This window comes from Sceloporus occidentalis, unplaced genomic scaffold, assembly GCF_023333645.1.
Source record: "Sceloporus occidentalis isolate IW3139 unplaced genomic scaffold, rSceOcc1.0.p SCAF_319, whole genome shotgun sequence".
In the NCBI taxonomy this organism is placed as follows: Eukaryota; Metazoa; Chordata; class Lepidosauria; order Squamata; family Phrynosomatidae; genus Sceloporus; species Sceloporus occidentalis.
Window position 1 is genome coordinate 235,340 of NW_028317299.1, and position 22,253 is coordinate 257,592.

The following is a 22,253-nucleotide window of genomic DNA, read 5'->3' on the forward strand; positions in this document are numbered from 1 at the left end:
TTTTAAACTTACACTTGATAGCCGTTCCTGCAAATAAAAGAATTAGGGAGAAACGTAGAAATGCACAAAACAAACAAACAGGGAAAGAGCTTACAACGCGGGGATTAGAGAATTAAAATGAAGAGTTACGGACGGCCATCCTGGGAAACCGCAATTAATTTCTGTTTGTTTAGGTGATGGAATAATCAAGCCTGACACACTCAGAAACATTTCCCACATTGATACTAACAGAACGAAGTGAGGACCATTAGGAATATCCTCACATTTCCATCAGTCTGATGTTTGTGATTTGGAATTTCTCATACACTGTGTACTCCATCGAACGCCAGGGGTGGGGGAGAGGTAAGTGCAGGTGTTGTTGGTTACCTCGCATGGGTGATCTAACTTGCCTGCTCCATCACTCTCCGTACCGACATGACAAGCAGAAATCATTGCCGAGGTGCACACATTCTTGTATAAATCACGGTTATATTAATTACAATCAGTTTCGGCACCCATGGGAGTCACTCACATGCCACAGCCAACCCGGGGAAGATCCCAGGTGTATTGATAGAAAGTATGGAGGAACTGGATCCGTTTTGGAGAGAAAGGTCTTTTGCATCTTTGTGGGTTTTTAATTGCAATTTCTGCATTATTATAAATGAAGTGTCCTATTAGTACACTGCTTCACAGCACTGGGGTGAAAAAATACTAAACGGTACTAGAGTCACAATCAACTTTTTGCACTTCAAGACACCTCCTTATTGTCTCTGGGCTTCTGTCCTCTCACAAGGAGGGTACAAGCTCCTGCGCAGCCTGTGACGGGGCACGGAATTAAGCCCGTGTAACACGGAGAAAAAGAATCAGGCCAAGTTCTGTGTCCTAAAGCCCCCCCATGCTTTCTGTCTGGTTGCAGATGGAGATGGGGAGCGAGGAGCCGGCCCCGCACTGTATTACTCAGGTAATATGCGTACCTGATATAGAGCGGCTCCTCTCTGCGAGTATCTGACCGTCCCTCAATTTAATCCAGAGCTCACAGGCGGCACAGGTTATGACAGCAGTTACCCTTTTACATATCAAGTATATCTACTACAAGATAGGAAGAGAGTGCCCCCTACCATTCTGGGGCCCTGGAGCAATGGGCCCTGGGTTAATCCGGCACTTGAGGTAATACTAACTTCCGACAAATAAGAATGAGCTGACCATTTAAACCAGATGAGGATGAGCAAAGTGACACGGAACATAAGTATCATGCTATATATAAATATATATATATATATATATATATATATATATATATATATATATATATATATATATAAATTCTGTCAAACAGATCTGCCGGCAGTCATGAGAATAACTTTACAAAGCAACAACATGGATGAAGAGAGTCGTAAGCACGAGAGGCTCATGAACTGTCAGAAAGACAGTAGCTGGGCCCAGGAGTGTAACATAAGCCTCTGTACTGCATGGGGCTCCCAGGGCTTCTTGGTTGAGAAGTAGGGTATTTGAAACTGGCCCTAATTGGCTGTTAATGACATATAAGTGATGTGTGAGCACTAACTTTACACGTTGAATAACATGTTTCAAGACACAAACAATCCGTCCAAAAATGGGGAGATATCCGCCATTCAACTTGCAGGGGGACCCCAGGATTTTGTTATACAGTTGGCAAGGCCATTCATATCATGCTGATGATGCGTCCATGTAAGCAGCACCAACAATCCACAGGAAAAAAAAAAGAGATTATAGAGTTAAGAACAGATAATGGGAAATGTAACAGAGTTTGTGACATTTGTAACAGCCACACATCTTCTGTAATTGTAACACTGCTGTACCTTCTGGGAGGTAGGAATTGGTGTTTCATAATTTTCTGCCCCTTTACCCTGAGATTGGGGCAAAATCCAGGTATGCATATTACTTATTTTTCATTTGTAAACATAACTACATACATGTGTGTGGTAAGGCTTTATATTATTTCAGTATCAGGGGATAAAGACCACTAGCTATGCAGGGGTTAATAAGAAGCGAATGGAGAAAAGAAGGGGATTCTCCTCTATGAGCTTTGGCGTCTGTAACCTTGTTTAGTGACCTTGCGAGGTGACAATCCCACCGCAATGACCTGAGCAGATGAAAGAGTTAATTCATCAATAGTAAACTCAACAAGACATTATTCGGGCAAATTCAATAGGATTAGTGTCCGCACACTTGAAAAGCGAGAGGGCTTTAAAGGGCCAGGCACAGGGGCTGCATCTGACACCCTTTCTAATGCCGAGTATACATTTTTCATTATACAGAGGAGGTCTGTAACTCTACCCGGGACTCGGAGCACCGACTCGGAACACTCTGCAGCAACACGGCTCTGTTTGATTCATGCCAGTTACACTATCATCCGCAAAATAATTACAATCACCCCAAAAACCTATTAAAATGAAACAATGCATTGGTAACATGGGGTCATTTTGATATTAACCTGATATGCATTTTTTTTTTTACTTTACTTCTTTTACTTGTATCTGATAAACATTCATAACAGTAAAATAAAACAATGTAATAAGAGAACGCAGATAATCTGGTTAAAACACTATTACGCTTTGTTGATTCTGAACTGACGTTACACTAGTGGAATTAACCCTTCGTGGATGACCATACTGCAATGCAAAATACTCATCAGGACCAACCTACTTCTCTCTGTATACACAGAATTTGATGGCGCTATATAAAACAATACATAATAAAAATATTATTATAATAATAATTATAATTATTATGGACGGAAAGAAGCAATTTCTGTTCCTGGGGAACCTCTAAGCGCTAAAACCTTGTCTCTGTTTCCACCAACGTGTATACTTTGGGCAACGCGTCTATGTACACCTTTCTTTTGAGCTCACCATTGATTCAAAGTAGGAGAAAATGTTTCCATCCGGCGGTAAGTCCCGCAAAACATTTATTTTTCTCAAATTTTGCCCAACTGTACCTAAAACTCAGTTATCAAGCTAACATGACCAGGAGCGGGTTGGCCTGCCAGAAACATGAACAAAGCATGGCTCTTAAGTAGCAGAACTTACCATAAATGTGACCCTTCCCATGGTGCCCTAAATATAGTGCTTTTAAATGACTTTAAAGTAGACATCACCAACATCTACTCAAAAACCACAAAAATATACATTACAAACTGTTTTGTGGGCTTAACGAGACTCAGCACTTATTAAGCACAGCCCCGACGAATTTGCATGAAAATTAAATTCCCGGCTTCATCAAGGAGGGAATAACCATATGGAAGAAGGTCTAATCTTATTTATCAAAAATCATTTGTATAATTAAAGACGAATATCATAAAAGGTCACCTGGGGTCTAAATTTGCATGAGTACATTATTTGTAGAATGTCAGGTGCAATAGACAGAATAGATGGATGGGGGATCTTACAGGGTTAAATTAGGCCCAATAACGGCCAATTACAGAGTGATCAATCACAATGATAGATTTAAATGGCAATGGAAAAAGACCGCCTAAGCGTTTTTCTCAAAAGTATTACTTCGTAAGCTTTTGCGTTCTTTAGTTTATGAAACAAATATATTGAGAGGTTGTTCAAGTCTTTCATTTTTTGAGATAATTGTCTCCTCTTTTGTTTTTGCTGAACTTCATTCGGTTTTCCGAAAGGAACGGATTTAATGTCAGAGATAAATAAGAACTGAATAAGTATCCTCCTAAATTGCAATAGAAAAATTGAGATAAAAATAGTAATAAATGTTTTTTCTTGTAATTACTCTGGACCAGTCTATCCCTGATCTACGCATGGATCGCCGTTCGGTTACTTGAGATAGGTTTATCTCCAATATTGGACGCACAAAAATCTAGCACCTACAGTACTATTTGAGAGTCACCAAATAGTTAGCAATCCATAAATTCCAAAATAATAATAACTTGGAGAAGATACCAAAGATGTTTAAAAAAAAATAAATAAATAAATATATATATATATATATATAAATACCTATTTTTGCCTCGGACAAATTCACTGCTAATTCTTTCTTTTTAAACGCTAAAAAAAGCTGCACAGTTTTACACGTTCTTTTTAATCATTAAATATTCGCACATGTGCCGTTTTACATTGCAAAATAAAAATATGTATCTATAGACTAGAGCATTTTTAAAATATATAATATACCGTATTTATTATATGTTGTATATATATATATATATATATATATATATAGCTGCACCACTTTTTGCATGTCACAATTAATGCTTTTTTGTTGCATAAGACTGGAGAACGTCTGTTCTTTTGTGCCTTTGTAAGAACGTGCCAGCAGATAAGAACCATTCGGCCCATCTATGTCTGCCCAATATATATATATAAAATTACAAGTGCAACATCTTTTAGGATTAAATTGTGTGCTGTTCATTAAATAAATGCTCCACTTAGAGCCTCAAAGGGTTAATACAGTCTATCTGGCTTCTGCTCAATTTTCAGAGTGAAATCTGAAGCTCCAGCTAATTAATCGATATTTGGGTAATTTATATTTAACGCGTAACAAGGCACGGAACCTTATATTTCTATATATATGGTTATTTTTTTATATACATAGCAAAAACAGCATTCTTAATAAACTCTAGAACCCCATGTGACAATTACATGTGATACCAGCCAGCAAATCAGGACTCTGCGTGATATTTATATACAAGTAGAAGTCACGTGAACAAAAAAAAAAATTGTTTCTAAACATTTAAAGGCAACTCTTATGGAATAAAATACAATGTAATATTTTAGCATTATGAGAACTTTTAACTATTTAAAGCGCGTTGCGCTTCGAAGTAACCCCTGCCAACCCCCTTACCTCCTTGCGAGACTTCACTGTCTACCTGTGTTGCGTGATGGGTCTGGTTATCATGTGATCTGTGGCTGGCTTACCTGGCCGGGAGACGTGCAGGGTATTATGGGAACGGTCATTTCAAGAGCCAAGAAGTACAAGAAGCGCGCCAGAGGGAGAATGACACAGCAGCTGCACAATTAAACAAAGCGTGGAATACTATAGTCTGAAAAGAGTTCCACGGAGAAAGGAAACCCAAGCATGCACCTTCTGGCAGAGATGGCGGAGCGGGTGATGGTAACTTAGTATCCTGGTAAAGACTGACATTGCACTTTGAAAACATTTTAGAAATGTAGGATTTGACGACAGATAAGAAGGTTCTTTGGAGAAGGAATTGTACCTAACGGCCGGTGACTTTATTCTGAATCTGAATACCTGTTTCCTCGGACATGTACAACTTTAACAGCATCTCATCAAAAGTGGTCAGGTAGAAATATCAGAACAAAGTACCTAGGAAGGGGGAATGTCTTCAGCTAATAAAATATTTTAAAACTGTAAATACTTTTTATTGGCTTACCTTTTACAGACCATAGGACTTTTTTTTTTAGAAAATCTAAAACACATTGGTAGGTTTGTCTAAAAATGACGTGCAGGAGGAACATTTTCTGGTGATAGGCGTTTGGAGTCCTAGTGGGACCCCTTAAAAAAAAAACCTGAAAAAAGGAACCCAAAACCTGTGGCTGGAGCAGTCCTCAAGGTCTTTTATTTCACCATAAAACCAGACAATGTTCCAATATGGAAAAGTCTTTTTGGGGCGAGATAAATTATGCAGCAGTTCTGGATCTCTTATGTCAGGGGCGTCCAACATGCGGCCCGTGGGACGTCGAGGTGCGGCCCACATGAGATCGGCAACCAGGATCACAAGAGCCCTGCTGCTTACTTGTGGGAGGGTCTATTCTCTGCTTCAGTCCCGCCTCCTCTGTGGGGAGAACGAAGGAGGCCGCGCCCCCTGCTGAAGTCTGTGAGCGGCATCGAGAGCTGTAGACAGGGGAGGGCTGGCAGCCTAAGGCCCCTCGCACTCACCTTTCACCCCTCACGCTGCTCCCATCACTATGCGGCCATCAGACTGCTGGAAAACTGATCTAAACGGCCGCTGGGTGCTGATGCCACCGGCCGGAGCTACTTTAATCCTTTTTTTAATTTATTTAATATGCCGGATCGGCTTGCCATATTAAAAATAAATAAAGTATTAAAGTAGAGCCGGCCGGCAGCATCAGCACGCAGCGGCCGTTTAGATTCGATTTCCAACAATCTGATGGCCGCATAGTGATGGGAGCAGCGTGAGGGGTGAAAGGTGAGTGTGACGGGGCGGAGGTTTCACCCCTCACGCTGCTCCCATCACTTGGCGGCCATCGCATATTTTTTTTTTTCATTTAATAGCCGATCCAGCTTGCCATATTAAATTAAAAAAAAAAGTATTAAAGTAGCGCCGGCCTGCGGCATCAGCACCCAGCGGCCGTTTAGATTAGATTTCGGGCGGCCTGGGGGGCAATTGCCCCCCGGCCCAGCCCGCCCCTGGCTGTAGAGCAGGTAAAGGGGGTGGGGGAGGGTGTGTGAATGAGTATGTCTGATTGAGGGAATGAATCTGTGAATGAATGAATTTATGTGTGTGTGATAGCATGGATGTGTAAGTGCTGGAACCTAGGCATGATGGGAGTGTGATTGCTGTTAACAATCCCACTCCTATCATGCCAAGTCAGCCAGTATATGCTGAAACCTGGCTAGCTGCCCCCTTGTGTATTGATGCTGCCAGCAGTATGGGGTCTGCACTTACAGCCACCCTGTACCAGCATGTACTGGCTGACTTGGGATGATAGGAGTGTGATTGCTAACAGCAATCTGCTAACAGCAGTCACAGTCCCATCATGCCTAGGTTCCAGCATTTAGTGGTTGCCTGGGTATAAAAAGAGTGTGTTTGCTGTTAGCAATCACACTCCTATCATGCCAAGTCATATTGTTGATTTTTTTTGTCCAATTGTGGTGTGTTACTTTTAATAAAAGTGTGGTTACACACTAAAATTGGACAAAAAATACAATGCCCAGCCAACCAGTACATGCTGGAATCTGGGTATACCTGAGATTGCTGTTAACAATCATAATATATAATTTGTTGTACAATTTTGGTGTGTAACTTACTTTTATTAAAAGTGTGTGGGGGGGGTCATTTTCAGTTTTGGCTAAGTGAACACTGAATTTTCGGTTTTGGTCCAGAATTTTCATTTTAGTGCATCGCTAAAATAAATAGAACTATTTTATTTTTACTTATACAGAATCCTGCATTTGTAGGCCCAGAAATCCCAGAAATCAGTGAGAGGAAAAGTAAAGGTTTTGTGTCATTTAATTTATGTTAATCTGCATATCTTATTAAAGGCCATAATTTTCTCACAGTGAAAAATTAGTGCGGCCCGCGCATGTATACAATTCTGATGAAGTGGCCCACTGCAGAAAAAACTTGGACGCCCCTGTCTTATGTGTTATAGAATTATGTGTTTTATATTGCTGTTGCAAAAGGGCATTTTTTTTCCCAACATGTAGTCTACAACGACATAAACAAACAGTAAAAAGTCTTTAAGAAGAAGGAAATACACTAAGGGCAAGTAATTTAATAATTTGCTTCCCGTGAGCCTCTAATGAAAGCGTTCTGGTTCTCCCATGAGAGAGATAAGGAGATATTAAAAGGTCTTTCCAATATGTTTAATGGCTAAAGGCATCGTCTGATTCAGTGGATTCGATCAAAATCACTACTTCTTCGGATGCAAGTGATTTATTGCCGCGGCTCTCTTTGGCGATCGCTCATCTTCGTTTGCTTTTCACTGTTTGTAAATTATGCCTCATAAATAAAAAATACACAATCAAGGAAATCCTATCAATTCATTCACAGTAAATAAGCTCTGTCTCCATAACATGGGTCACTAACGCCTTCTAAACAGACCTATGTTCCATTCCGTACCAAAACATAAATAAATCTTTTTCTCTGGTTTTCCACCACAGATGCGTTTTGTGAAAGTATGTATTTTTGTATGCCAGTTTTATTTGTGTTGGTTTACTCTACAGCCCGTGTACATATTTTTATCTAAATTAAAATTTAACTTAATTGACATTTTTTACAAGGAGAACTGTGAGAAAAAAAGTCATTTTTGAAGACAAATCCCCCTTTTTTTATTGCCAGTATCTCATAAAAATACATTTTCCAAAAAAATGTGCCATTTCCTTTTTTTAATAGTCATTTTTTTTGTAGTCAGTTCTAATTTTCTATAATTTTATGTTTTCAGTCAGCAACATATTAGCCATTTGTATACGTTCCGGCTCAGTTTTTTTAGCCCACTATACTAGACAAACACCCTGATTCTTTTTTCATACGGCCTTATGGTAAAATGTAGAATTACTCAGTCTTAGTCACCCAGCCAGACTCTCTGGCTAGTAAAAGGCTATGGAGGAACGGAATTCTTTAGCATAATAAGAATCAGCTCAGTGTGGTGTTTGAGAAGGAAAAACCACCCAAAATATCACGGCTGACAACAATACATACGAATTGCAAATTTAATGAAATTAGCAGATTTTGTCAATTCCAACGAAACTCCAAAAACAAGGCAAGACCCTGACGAAAATGAAGCAAAAAGCTCAGAATTTTCATCCGAAATATGCAAGCGCTTTCACTCCAGGATGGGAGGGTCAGGGTAGAGGATGTCGCTGGAAGCCTCTAAGATAACTCTGTGTGAACTTCCGCCAAAATGGCGGAGCTTCTAGTGACGACCTCTCCCATGATTGGATGTCACCAGAAGCACCACCAATTTGGCTGACGTTCATCGGGAGGTTATGTCCACAGAGATGCTTCCAAAAGAATGGGCAGGAAACGGAGCTTGTCTGGAAACGAACTGGCCAAAAAACAAACCGAGATTTTAGTCCGAATCATTTTTGGTCCATTTGCATAACGGCAGCCTCCAGGTCTGCAGATAAAGGAAGTTTTTTTGGAACTAAACGAGACAAAACCAGGTTTTTCTCAATGCCGACCGGCATTACTGCATACAGAGTATACAGAGCTAGGCTTTATGCCCCACGAGGTATATATACTATTATATATATACTATTCTATTGGACTTCGCCTTTAACACGGCTTTAATACAGACAAATCTCACTTTTGAATCGTTATGTTGGAATGAGTTAAAATCTCAGGTTCAACAATGTGGTTTGTGCAAGGCTCCTAAAGTGTTTGCTTTGAGTAATGGAAGTAAATATGTTTGTGGGCCAAACGAAATGACATTGGTCCAAGCCAACAGGAAAACAAGATATAGGGATATTTGAGGAAGTAAAGGAGGAGAACAGAAAATAGAGGTAAAAAGAAAATATGAAGGGTAATTTTTGGACATCACGTGATGGAATGAATAAACCCTTAATAACCCTTTCATATTAAAAAAAATAAATTGTGATATTTATGTATAAAATCTATTATTTCTCAAAAGACCCACATTTTGAACTTGTCTTGCATAAAATAACACTAAACCAAATTTAGCATAGAATTATTTTTGTAAGTTAAATTAATCATTTTATGGAAAATGAAGTAGAGATCCACCAAAACAGTGAAATGCATTTAATGTGACAGATTCTGTAGAGGATTCCTTCATATACATTTTGTAACAAAAAACAATTGGTTTGGACCATTTAGGGTCAATTTTATAAGTTTGTTTAATCAATTTCTTATGTGTTGAAAATAAAGTTTCCAGGCTATTTAAACATATAATGCTTTTTACCACCAACTCGTCCAACCTATTAGGTCAACATTTTGATCTTGTGATGTCATGATGTACTTATGATGTCATGATGTTTTAAATTTTAAGCCCATCATAAATATATTCAGTCAACCAACAAAAGCCAGGTTTAATTTAACTTTGGTAGTTTTTAAATTTGCTAGTACCTGATATTCATATTTGGTGAATGGCAAGACGTTCATGTCCTTGAATGATGTTGAAGACCCATTGTAGACCAACTTAGAGGAGGAGATGTCTTTTAAGTCAGGTCTGCGATATAACTCGTAGTATATGATTTGACCATTTGGCTGTTGGGGGCTATTCCAGATAATCAGTGGCACCTGATGATCTGTTTGGAGATCTATGAACGGAGGAGGCTGTGACTCAGGTGGTGCCTCCAATGTTCTCTCTGTAACCCAGCCACTGGCAGCACAGCCAAGTAAAGTGCAAGCCTCAACTTTAGCATCATACCTTTAAAAGAAATGTTACAACTCTTTACACACATACATCCAATAATGACAAATGGCTCCTAATTTAGGGGTCACCAAGTTGCATCCAAAAGAGCGTATCTATAAATCGTTAGTAGAATGGAATTAACATACTGTATATCACCTAAATCATATATTTTGCAGTCCTGAATACTTAAAGCGGAACCGCTGCCTTCCTGGCATTTAGCATAATTAAATTCCCATATTTTACTTTATTACAAAATCTTTTATTTTTTTTTGTTTTTCAACTCGTTTAATTGCTTTTGAAATAATTAATTTAGTTTAACCCCTTAAGGACAATGGGCAGTCCCTAAACCCATTGAAAACAATGCATTTTGAGCCAGTACATGTACGAGCTTTGTCATTAAGGGGTTAAAAGGTTGAATTTAACCTTAAAGAAGTTGAGATCTGTGACAGAACCTGAAACAGCTGGAATTATCTAATGAATTCCCAAATCCCCCCCCCCCATACAGAACATTAAGATGGCTGTTCCCATGGTATAAACATAAGATTGTTGGGTTTTTTTTATTACAAGTGTATTGCTTATTTTAACTGTAATCACCATTCAATTGGTGCAGTGTAGTGGATAAAGGACAGATCTGTTTTAATAAAACAAATGTGAAATGCTGCTCTAAAATATTATAAGTGTGTTGGAAATTAAGGATTTCTTTAGGAGGTTTTACATCACTATTCGGGTGGTAGACAAGTGAGAATAGTCTTGCAGCAGAAATGGTAACAGATAATACAATAAGGAAATTTAAACATGCATATGGCCACCTTGATTAAAGTTTGATTTTTTTTACAGCAGGAAAAAATGGATGGGGCAGATAATTCTTATCTGCCATTTAATTCTATGTTGTCATGTCTAATTAATGTTTACCCAGTCATTCAAGTTTTCTGGCTGACGATTATTTGTACAAAGCCATAGGAGAGTGGAGAAGGAAGACCAGGGCAGGGAAATTTTTATTAACATATGTGTTAATATACTGGGATTGACCTGGAGTCTCCAGGTGAAGCCCTGCTTAAAGGATCTCTGGGTCAATTTCTTCTTTCTTTCTTTCTTCTAGCAGTGTCTGTCCACGCCCACTCTCACTGGATCCCCTATCACTAAACTCTATCCAAAGCCAGACCCACCCCTACACATGACTAGCTCCGCCCTTTAACAGAGCCATTCACCCAGAAGAGAGAGTACTCTGGGTAGGTTGCTGTGAGTAGTTCCTAGGTTATGCAGTATTTCCCCAAAATGCGGCTGTGCTCAGCATTGTTGCATTCATTTTTTTTTACAGTCCATGAAGCTACGTCTATTTTCATGACTATTCTGCCTCTTTAACAAATTCATTTGAAAGGAATTGCTTTGAACTTACTGGTGATACGGCATCAGGTCTTTAACTGTGAATGAATAACTCCTGCGCAAAGTGAATGAATTGTTAAAATGATACTGTTTTTCTTCCATTTTAAAAGGAGAACGGATTGTTACAGTATAGTTGACGATGTCACCGTTGGTCCTGGAAGGAGGGCGCCAGATCACCAGTATCTCATGGGGCCCTTTAGCTTCCATCTGAGGACCCTCCATGCCAGAAGGCGAAGAGGGGTCGGTTCTAATTCTTGCAGAAGACCTCGAGGTGCTCCCCTGATTGTTACTCGCTTGTACGCTGTAAGTGTATTCCGTTCCAGGTTGAAGTCCCAAATCATAATAATGAGTGTTGGAACCAACATAAATTACAAGGTCATCCCTACATAGCTCGTAGCTTCTAATTTCCCCGTTAGGTTTATCTGGAATTTGCCACATTATCTGAACGGAGTCTGCTCCTGTGACTGTAAAGGTGGGGTCCCTCATGCCTGTTGGAGGAGCTTCCATAGTTTTAAAAGTCACAGGCGAGCTAGATGCACACCCTCCATTGGTGCAGGCAAGCAAATTAATATCATAAAGGGTAAATGGCTCTAGGTTAGATACCACTTTGTATAACCCTTTTCCAGCAAAATGATTCTCATTATCCATTTGAACTATATACTTTGTTATTTCTCCATTCTGTATTAGAGGTGAAGACCAGGTCACGTTGATTGTAGTAGCATTCAGCAAGTCTACATTTGGTGAAGTCACCAATTCTGGTGGTGCTTCTAATGTTTTTATATGAGCGGGAAGGCTGGTGGTGCAGCCCCCGAGGGTACATGCTATTACAGAATAACTATAGTCTGAATAAGCCATGAGATTCCTGTCTGTGTAATCAAATGTCAAGGAATCAAAACTAAAAGGCAGAGCGGTGCTATTCCTTTGTAACCTATAGGACAGTATAATGCCATTTGCTTCCACTGGTCGTGTCCATTGAATATATAATTTGTCGGGACTGTTCTCCACGTGGTATAACTTTGGCGGAAGAAGTTTGCTCGGTGCTGCTTGGCTAGTCTGTGCCAAGATCCAAGAGCTGTTTGTTGATCCTGCAGAATTCCATGCTCGTATTTTATACTCGTAGCTGGTCCAAGGGCGTAGTTCATCATCGATATATCTAACTATGTTACCGCTTGTGTTAAATTCGGTGTGTATAACCTCCCCATCATACGTGTTCTTCCTGAGTGGAGAGCAATTTCCTTGCCTGCACCTTTTAATGACATCATAGTGTTTGATTACACCATTTCTGTGAATTGGGGGTGACCAATTGAGTTTTATGTGGGTTGAATTACATGACTCTATAGCTGGCGGGTGTTGGGATGCAGGGGGAGCTTCTTCTGTTTGGACTGGCTGTGCAAACGTCTGGGTGCAGCCCGCTGCAGTACAGGCTTCCAGTATTAATGTGTAGACCGTGTGTGGTTCAAGCCTTCGGAATAAGAATCGATGAGACAGACCACTATATTCAAGGTTTCCATCGCTATAAATGTTATATGTCTGCAAAATAAGAAACTGCGTTAACATCAAATACATTTGTATCACATGTTTGTATTGGCGCTAATCACTGAGAAATTAACTAGTGCTGTATCTTTTTGTACACCGGTACACCTGGGATCTTGAAGCTACCCCAATAGTCCTTTATCTAATCTTTAAGTGTGATATATACTGTGTCTGATCCTCTATTCCGTTGTATAATATGTTCCAAATGTTGCTTTATGGTAAAAAAAACCCAAAAACAACCAAAGGTTAAAATGCATTTTATTGCTTCCATCATTGGACGTCCCAGCTTTATAAGCAGACTTCTTTTGCTCCTGGTCTCTCACATGGTCTAAGCTTTGGTGAATAATCCACATTACACCCCAAAAGGAGTGCCATAAGTCTTGAAGCCCCCCCATAGAAATGTCAGAACGTCAATATACATTTTCATTTAATAAGAAAACTCAGGCTACAACATATGGTCTAAAACCTTCCTGAGCACAAGGCCCGCAGAGAAGAAAGTAGACAGGACTGCTGGTAAATTAAGGATGAATGGATACAAATGGAAGGAGCCAACACACTTTTATACATTACCCCCTTACTGTAACTTTCCATACCTTCACAATTCCATTGGGTTTTCTGGGCTCAGACCACTGGATCAATAATGCTCGTCCGTTCTCTCTCTTTTCCACGGTCAAGTTGTTGACTCCACTTGGTGAGGCTTCCAATGTCTGTACAAATATCCACGGACTGGAGATTTTACCGGCGTTGTTCACAGCTTCAACGCATATTTTATATGTTGAAAATGGATTTAGACCAAACACATTTGTATGATGTGATGACCCCTAAAATAAAAGGCAATTGTATAATATTCGATGCCAATATATACCTAAATATATATATAATAATTTAGGAATTAGGGTTTAAATATTTACCCTGTAGGAGGTTAATACAACAAAAGTGTTCCCTACACTTAGTGCCCAGCCAAACTATATATGGAGGGTTTTTTCAGGACATTTTTTTTACTATGAATTTGAAACTTTAAAGACTTTGACAATTTTTTTCACTCATTATAAGTCATACACAGCTAAAGCAAATAGGACAAAAATCATATATACATATATATTAGTGTCATGGGAAGAAGAAAGTACACCCTCTTTGAATTCTATAGTTTTACATATGATGACATAATAACAATCATCTGTTCCTTAGCAGGTCTAAAAATTAGGCAAGTAAAGCCTCAGATAAACAACAACACATGACAATATACACCGTGTCATGTGTTGTTGTTCTTCAAAGGAACGGATGATTGTTCCAGCCACCGATCGCACTTATGTTATTTGGCGGCCATTGGTTTTAGAGTAGCAGGTCCTCCGAGGCATCGCCAGTCCAGCTCTGCTTGAGAATCATTTAGTACAACAAACAAGTGAACAACAAAATATAAATACTATCCTATATTTAGTGATGTCTAAAATCCAGTGATATCATGTAACTTCCACTGGAACCAGTTACACTTACTATGCCCAATAAAGACAGATAATATTCACCATTCCTATCTATTACATTAAATCATTTTTTTTTAATAACTAATATTAATGCATCCCGCTGATTAATATTTCAGCGGCTCGAGAGGAAAATATGCCAATCTTTAAATATATCTTTATTTTTAAAATATGAAATGCTATCTCATAAAAGATTCAAAATGGTATTGTCCCGTGCGTTGCGGGTGTATAATTCTGTTTGACGAATGATTTGTTTGACGATAAACCGGACAAACACATGGATGATAAATAATGCAAAAAAAAAGGTACAACGATTCTGCTAAGACTACAACATTAGCAATGTAAGCAGGACTGCAAATAGTTTTCACCTTTAACAGATTATATATATATATATATATAAAAAAATCAGCTGCTCGGGGACTTTTAGAAGTATCTTTTGCCATAAGAAACATGAAAAACATGTGGGCAATAAACCAAAAACATATGTATATTGTCAATAGCAACACCTGTTCAATTACAGTTTATTTCAGTGCGGAGAATTCATTCTAGCCCCCTAGATGGCAATACTATCAAATTCTTTTTGCAACCTGAGTACTTAATGATTAACAACCTTTGTTCCCTCGTCTAACGCACTCAAGGTAGCTATTAAAAACATAACAAAACTGATTTCATTATAGATTCTTTTAATAAACATTTATGGCTTCAGTCTCTTGAAATCTGGAGCCTTTTAAATGACAACGGTCCACAAGAAAAGCGTTGTGTGCTCTGCAACGAGGAATTACACAGTGCCGCAGATTCAGAAATGAAGGTATAGGTGTGGCATACTAAAAAAAAAAGAGTTTTAATTTAATTTATATAAGTTACATTAAAGAACATTTGGATGGTCTTGGTTTATATTATTACATTATTGTTTTAACCTGTACTGTTAACAACAAGGTTGTGGTGACGCAAGTATGATACCCAAAACAAAATTCATTGATTTGTGGCCAAATTTTGAAAAACTAGTATAATAAACGACATGCCCTTCTTCAAATTCCCCTCTCATTGCAGTAGCAGCTTTTGGACACAAGGGGAGCTATATGCATGTTAACCTCTAGTTTGTGATCAGCATCAGTGTTGTTATTGCACTAGACATCATCAATCACCTCTTAAAAGAGTGTTTTTCTTCCTCTGGCATTTAAATGGTTAAGGGCAAATAGAACATGTAAATTAAGGTGTTCCAGGTGCATAATAGGTGCAATATATATATCATAATGATATCCATAAAATGGAATTACTATATATATATATATATATATATATATATATATATATATATATATATATATATATATATATATATATATATATATATATATATATATATCCGTTATCCATACAAAAGAGTACTTTGGCAGGATCAGACAGGATCTGACAAATATTTATGTACTCCGTACCTCATGGTGTGTAAATCTTTTTTATTAAAAATCTGTTTTAGAATTAATTTGCATTCCAGAAAATGTTGCCCCAAAAACATTTATACATTTTTTTCTCTGTTTGTGAGCCTGCAATGCCTTGATGCAGAACCCTCTTATTAGCAACACCACAGTTGATGGATATAGGTGATTCTCCCATTCAGACACACCCGAGGATCACAGTTTGTTGCTTGACATGGTGGTAGAGAAATGGAACGGCCTCCCGGCAGAAATAATAGCTGATACAGTGAATTTAAACATGTATGGGATAGGCATATGGCTCCTGAACCTAAGATCAGACAAAGAACTGAGTAAAGTCTTTAAAGCAAGAATAAAATAGACAGACTAGGTCCGCAAATGGTTCTTTTCTGCCGCCAAACATTGCTTGGTAGATGGACTGCAAAAATGTAAAGCTAGCACAAATTTTGAAAACTGACCATTTACCCAAAATAGGCTGGCAAAGGGACAAGTAAAAACCCAAAAGCAGGTGGCTGTTTCCTAAAAATGTGGGGGATCTGATCACCCTACCCGGACACCAGACCATTTGTGGGTAGTGACAATATATAGGCGCAAGAGTACGGAACAGGGGCAACCATTTCATTGCTCAGAGGTTAAGCCCCAGGTTGTGGGTGGCAGAATGCCAAGTATCTGCCACAGCGACATAGCAGACAGACATATAACAGACACTGAACCCATTAATCCAGACAGAAATTCATATCACTTGGTGCTGTTTTGCAGAATTCTGTGTCCCCTCTGAGGACTTTTTTTGTGAGAACAGAAAAGTAACGGTAAAAGAAGTGCGTTAATGACAAAATGAGCGAACCGCGTGGGGAATGGTTTTAGAATGCATATTTTTTCCCTATCACTGATCAAGTGTTGCTCTTCTGTAGTTTCGGTTCTACTTGATTTTTATTAAAACGATTGCTCTGATGCACCTTCAGATTACTCCATCAGCATGAATTGTGGGGGTTATGGTTTTAAAATCCTACAGAAGCTACTTGAACTGATCACAGTTTGAAGAAGAATCAAACCATTAACTCCAAGACGCTCTCTCCAGTCTTAATTCACGATGAAAGATAATATAGGTACAGAACCATCGAGGACTCCAACGTTGGCTTGTACATTCTACTTGTTCTGTATTAAATGCCACAGAGTCGAATATTGTCATTCATGTAGCCAAACAATACTAAGAGTGCGACTATATGTGTGTTAAATAATATGTGACCTTTCACTAAAGTGTTTGACACAATTTTTACCATGCCTCTTTTTACTTGACCATTCCTTGGCTTAAACACCTTCTAAGAACTGAACGGCACACCTGGAAATTCTTGGGGATCCCCCCTTTTCTCCCCGTGTTTCTACTCCATTCTCGGGGTAAGTTGGCAGATTTTCAGTCTGGAGTTGACGCCTTCATATTTCAGAATCCTGAAGATGTTGGAGTGACAGCAGCAGGTAGTCGAGATTCACTCAAACATCCCGTGCTAACACACACAAGCTCTTACACCACAACTTAATACACACACTCACTCTAACACCCACATGCACTCACTCACACTGTTACCTTAACCTGGCAGAACTGCTGAGCTACTAGCATGGGACCACGTAAGGTTGTGTTAGTTGATCTTGCAGAGTAGCTCAGTTTTACCAGAACCTGGGTGAGTTGCACTCACTGCGCCCCCCCCTTAAGCATGCCCCTGGTAAAAATGGTCTGTAGGGTCTACTCCACAGAGTTTTCCTCATTGCATGGAGTGAGTTGATGTGAAATACTATTGCAGAGAGAGACTCACGGGCAGACACGTACGCAGAGAAAAGACACACAGACACAGTCTACGTATTAATCAAATCTTACGTGAAAACAAAGTATTGCTAATATGATTTTCACATTTCATGCATGAAGAAATGCGTAATTAATAGTCAATTATTTCTTGAAATAAACAATCAGTGGGAAGCACTAATTTCTGATTTAGTGTTTCCTTCTATTGAAACAAATCACTGCCAATAAAAGAAGGAGCATAATATTGGAGCGCTCGGGATGCTCGCTGTTATTCTTTTAAGGCTTACGTCTTTTATATATATATATATATAGCGAATCAGCTTCATTCACTGAAACACAAACACGCACGTTAACGTAAAAGCATATTATTCGGAAAGACACATTTAGATATTTCGTTTCAATGCTCAGCCTGGACGTGATGAGATCTGCCTCGGGGTGGCTGAGCCAGCATTATCTAATCAATTCCCTATCCTGAAGTTATCACTTCGTCTCACCCACCCATACAAACGCTGTCTAAACCAATCAACAACAATCAGCGACTTCAAAGATAAGAACAATGGGGAGGAATAATCATGCGGACCTTGAGACAATGTTCCATATGATATACAGTACATATTAGGTGATTTGTTTTATCACATTCATATTGTTTTAGTTAATATGACCATTGCATAGGTGTATTCATCGTGTATTTGGTAACTACTTAGATACAAAGTAAAGAAGTACAAGTTACCAATGTTCTAAGCCAAACCTACAAATCCATACATTAAGCAAGCGGCTTTAGTTCTCTACCTTATGGGAGTTGGAAAAACACTTTAATTTATCCGAACCAGCCCTGTGATAAGAAAAGGGGACGCTTTATATGCCTCGTCCAAGGAACGCTGGGCACTTCCCAGGGCCGGCCCCGGGGCCCTGCCTCTCCAACTCATTATAAGAGATGGGAAGACAGTGGGACTGAGATCGCCAGTACATCTCTTTACAAGGTAACGTAAACATTGCAGATTATGGCACAAATATTACTGAATATCCAGTGTTATGGCAGAAAAGAGTGAGTATTATATGTGAGATTTTACCACAGTAATTATTTTAAGGATGACAAATACAAAGCCGTTAAGAAGACCTTTACAACGTTCACAACTGCTCAGAGTGGACGAAGAGTTGTCGGGTCAAGGGGTTTTTGTTTGTTGGAAACAATCAAAATGAGAATTGATTTGTGAATGCCAATAAGTTTTAGTCTGGAGACCCGCTAGACAAATTGGGTCCAGAAAGAAGACTGCCGAAACTAATCTGATCATTTTTAATCTATTGATCGGATAACTCAGCAGTTTTCCCATCTTATCAATGACTCTATCCAAGTAAAAGAGCCGCAAAAAAGCAAAACTTAATGGTAAGTAAGCGTATCCCAGTCCTTGAAGTATTTGCATTAAGCTATATATCTACATATGGATAATCTCGGAGATATATCCCTATACCTAAGGTTTTAAGAGCAAAGAATCCTAGCCGTAAAACCAAATGGTATAGTTAAAATGAAACAATTAAGAAGAATATTAAGACGGTAGATAGATCAGCTATACGACATTATATTCTATGAACATTAATGGAGCCTTTAGCATAACTAATTTCAATCGTTAAACCTACCCACTGATTTTTTTTTTCTCAGTGTAATTATTTTAGAGATATTTTTTGTTGACCCTTTGAGTACTAGGTTTGGACAAGTTTTTTTTATCATGGGTTAATTTTTATAGTTTTGTTTAACTTGGTTTTAGAAGACGGCCATGGAATCTTATTCTTTAATTAGGCAAAAAATTTCATAAAAGCCACTTCTATTTTATTGGTTATTTATGGCATATATATTAATTGTATATGCAGCCCATGTAGGGGAATCCATCACCAAAGAAGGGGTCAATTCTGTAATTATGAGAATAAAAAAATATTGTTAGCAAAATGCCCATTTCTACAAGTATGCAAACTTTTTGGCACCTCTGCCACCTTACAGAGTTACATTTCCCATTATCTTTCTGGTTGACGTCATCTGTCTATTTTTTTCATTAATAAATAAACACTGGAAATACATTTTTTTAAATACATTTATTTGATCAGGAAATTCTACACTTAGTGCCCAACTGACGCTGAAATTGCAAATATTTACTATGAAAAAAAAAAAAAAATATGTAATAAGAGATGAAAGAGAAACACATAAGCATTAGATTTTTTTTTTATTATTATTGATTTACGGTAAGTTTGCTTTTAGTTTAAAACCAAACTTTGGAAGGCGAATGTGATTGCAGCCATAACTTTGTTAAGTTTATGATGAAAAGCTTTTACCTGAAAAACACAGCCTAATGTCACTAGCATAATGTGGTACTTAATTTGGGATATTATGTCGTAATTTTCGGCTAAGGCTGCTCTTTTTTAAGTAGCTACCAGCTGGAGAAAGTTAAAAAAAACATGTATTACTGCCCACTCAGCAGCTCCCTTGAGGTCAGTGGGCTTTAGCTGTTAGAAGGTCCTGCGCGTCACACGTATGGCGAGATGGAGCAGTTTTATTTCTCACAACTGCTTAGAACAGCAAAGGGAAATCGGAAATCTACTCTCAGCAACAAGCTTATGTGGCCCAAGAGTACGACGATCTAAAGGGCGACCGTAGCATGATTTAATGGATCGCAACTGTTCGCTGTATCCAAATGTATCTAATTTGTCATGCCGTTGTTCTGTTACACATAAACAGAATGCTGAACCTTAAAAGAACAATCGTGGTCATTTCTTTTTACTTTGTGCATAAAGGAACCTCTACTACCATGTCATTTTGCATTATATTTTACTACCCCAAAAAAGTTTTAGGACCTGTTGATGTCTACTGGGGTTTAAGACATAAAACAAAGGACCCATGGTCACCATGCGCATAGATGTGTGGTTCAGGTTGACATCTATTCAAAGATTTGTAGACTTGTAGCTACTACTTCTGTTGTTGTTCTGCATCTGATTTAAAGTTACACAACGGTGCACATAAAATAAATGATTGTGTTAAAGCGTCATCAGAGTATGTTGAGCAAATAACTCAATAAATCCTTCATTTCTCCATCCCTCCCTTCCTCCTCATTTCTTTCCTTCCTTTCTTCCCTCTTTTTCTCTCTCTTTTCTTTTTTCTTCTTTCTTCCTCCTTTCTTTCTTTTCTTTTTTCTTCTTTCTTCCTTCCTTTTTTTCCCCCCTTTCTTTCTTTCTCTTTCTTTCCCCCTTTCTTTATTTCTTCCTCGTTCTTTCTTTCTTTCTTTTCCTCTCTTTCTCTACCTTCTTTTTCCATCTTCAATGGAGTGGTATTAAAAAAATCAAGTTGCAGCAAAAAAAAATAGTTTTGTGAAATGAATCTATTGGATTGTTTTATTGTTTCAGCCTGGACAAGCTTGTCATGTACAACCTGTGCCCTTGTCTTCAAGTGATATCAGAAGCCCCTCCAGTTCAATTAATGTGTTAATTTATACCATACCTTCACCAGGATGCTCTTTAATAAGCCACTCCGTAAATTAAACTCTCATAAAGCGAGAATGGCAATTACATTAAATTTTAATCCTAATGAGTCTTTCATTTTCGGACACCTTACTCATCAGCGATCTTGGTTCAGAAGATAGACAATGGGTTTTGACACCGCTCAGTGAGATTCCAAACATATTTGGATTGTTCATTGTATGTTGGGTCTAATTATGTTTATGCAGTTTTGACCGTGTTCTTAATGACGCGGTAACAGACTGTAAAGCATGCTGCTGCCAGATACTTTTTTTAAAAAAATATTTTTAAAACAATGTCCTTCATGTAACAGTAGTTAAGCGTGGCAGAAGGACATCATTAGAGACTTGGTTAAACTGTAATTTACACCATTAGGAAGGCAGGAGCAATTTTTATCGTCTGGCAATTTTCATGCTGAAATATTTGAACCATATGGTTCAATTTGTGTAATAACCTTAATTTCAACACCCTTCAGATCTGCCTTCATCCTGCACAGAATGGTAAAGTGCGGTTTAGTTAAAAAAAAAATTGTGGGGGGGGGGGCTGTCTATACTTCGAATGGCGAGATTAATAACATATCGCGTCTTGTTTTGGTGAAAGAAATCCAAGAGAAGCCAGATGGTATATTTACAAATAACTGTCAGGGCTCTTGAGCTAATCAATACAATATATTCATATATCTCCTTTTGTTGGTTCTCAAGGGGCATGTGTACAACATCCGGGGGGGGGGGGGGAATGGGCTTCCGTCGTGAAAGGAACTCAAATATTGTTGCATTTTCTTTAAAGAGTCAAACAGAGTTCAATTAATTTTTCATGTACGCTTGATAAGTGTTTCATAATGAGCTATGAGTCTTGACACATCTGGGTTTTGGCAATTTGGACAGCCTTGTCTTTCTGTCCCCACTCTATGCGCTTTTGGAAACCAATCTATTAATTAAGCTTGCTGGCATTAAAGTGAAGTTTCAACTTGGCATGAGTAATAACCATTAAAGAAAAAATAAATATATATATATATATATATATATATATATATATACACAGTATACATAGGCAATGCAGAGCTAATGAGTAAAACAAACTG

General features: G+C 38.4%; 1 protein-coding gene across 1 annotated transcript in view; it reads right to left on the reverse strand.

Annotated features, from left to right (window-relative positions):
- Window positions 1-22,253, reverse strand: part of LOC149274819 (usherin-like) — a 287,860-nt gene that overhangs the window by 16,810 nt on the left and 248,797 nt on the right. The window contains exons 62-64 of the mRNA XM_089505229.1: window positions 13,562-13,789; window positions 11,449-12,965; window positions 9,764-10,067 (exon numbers count right to left, since the gene is read on the reverse strand). Coding sequence (XP_089361355.1) covers window positions 9,764-10,067; window positions 11,449-12,965; window positions 13,562-13,789 — 2,049 coding nt within the window. The remainder of the gene's footprint in view (window positions 1-9,763; window positions 10,068-11,448; window positions 12,966-13,561; window positions 13,790-22,253) is intronic.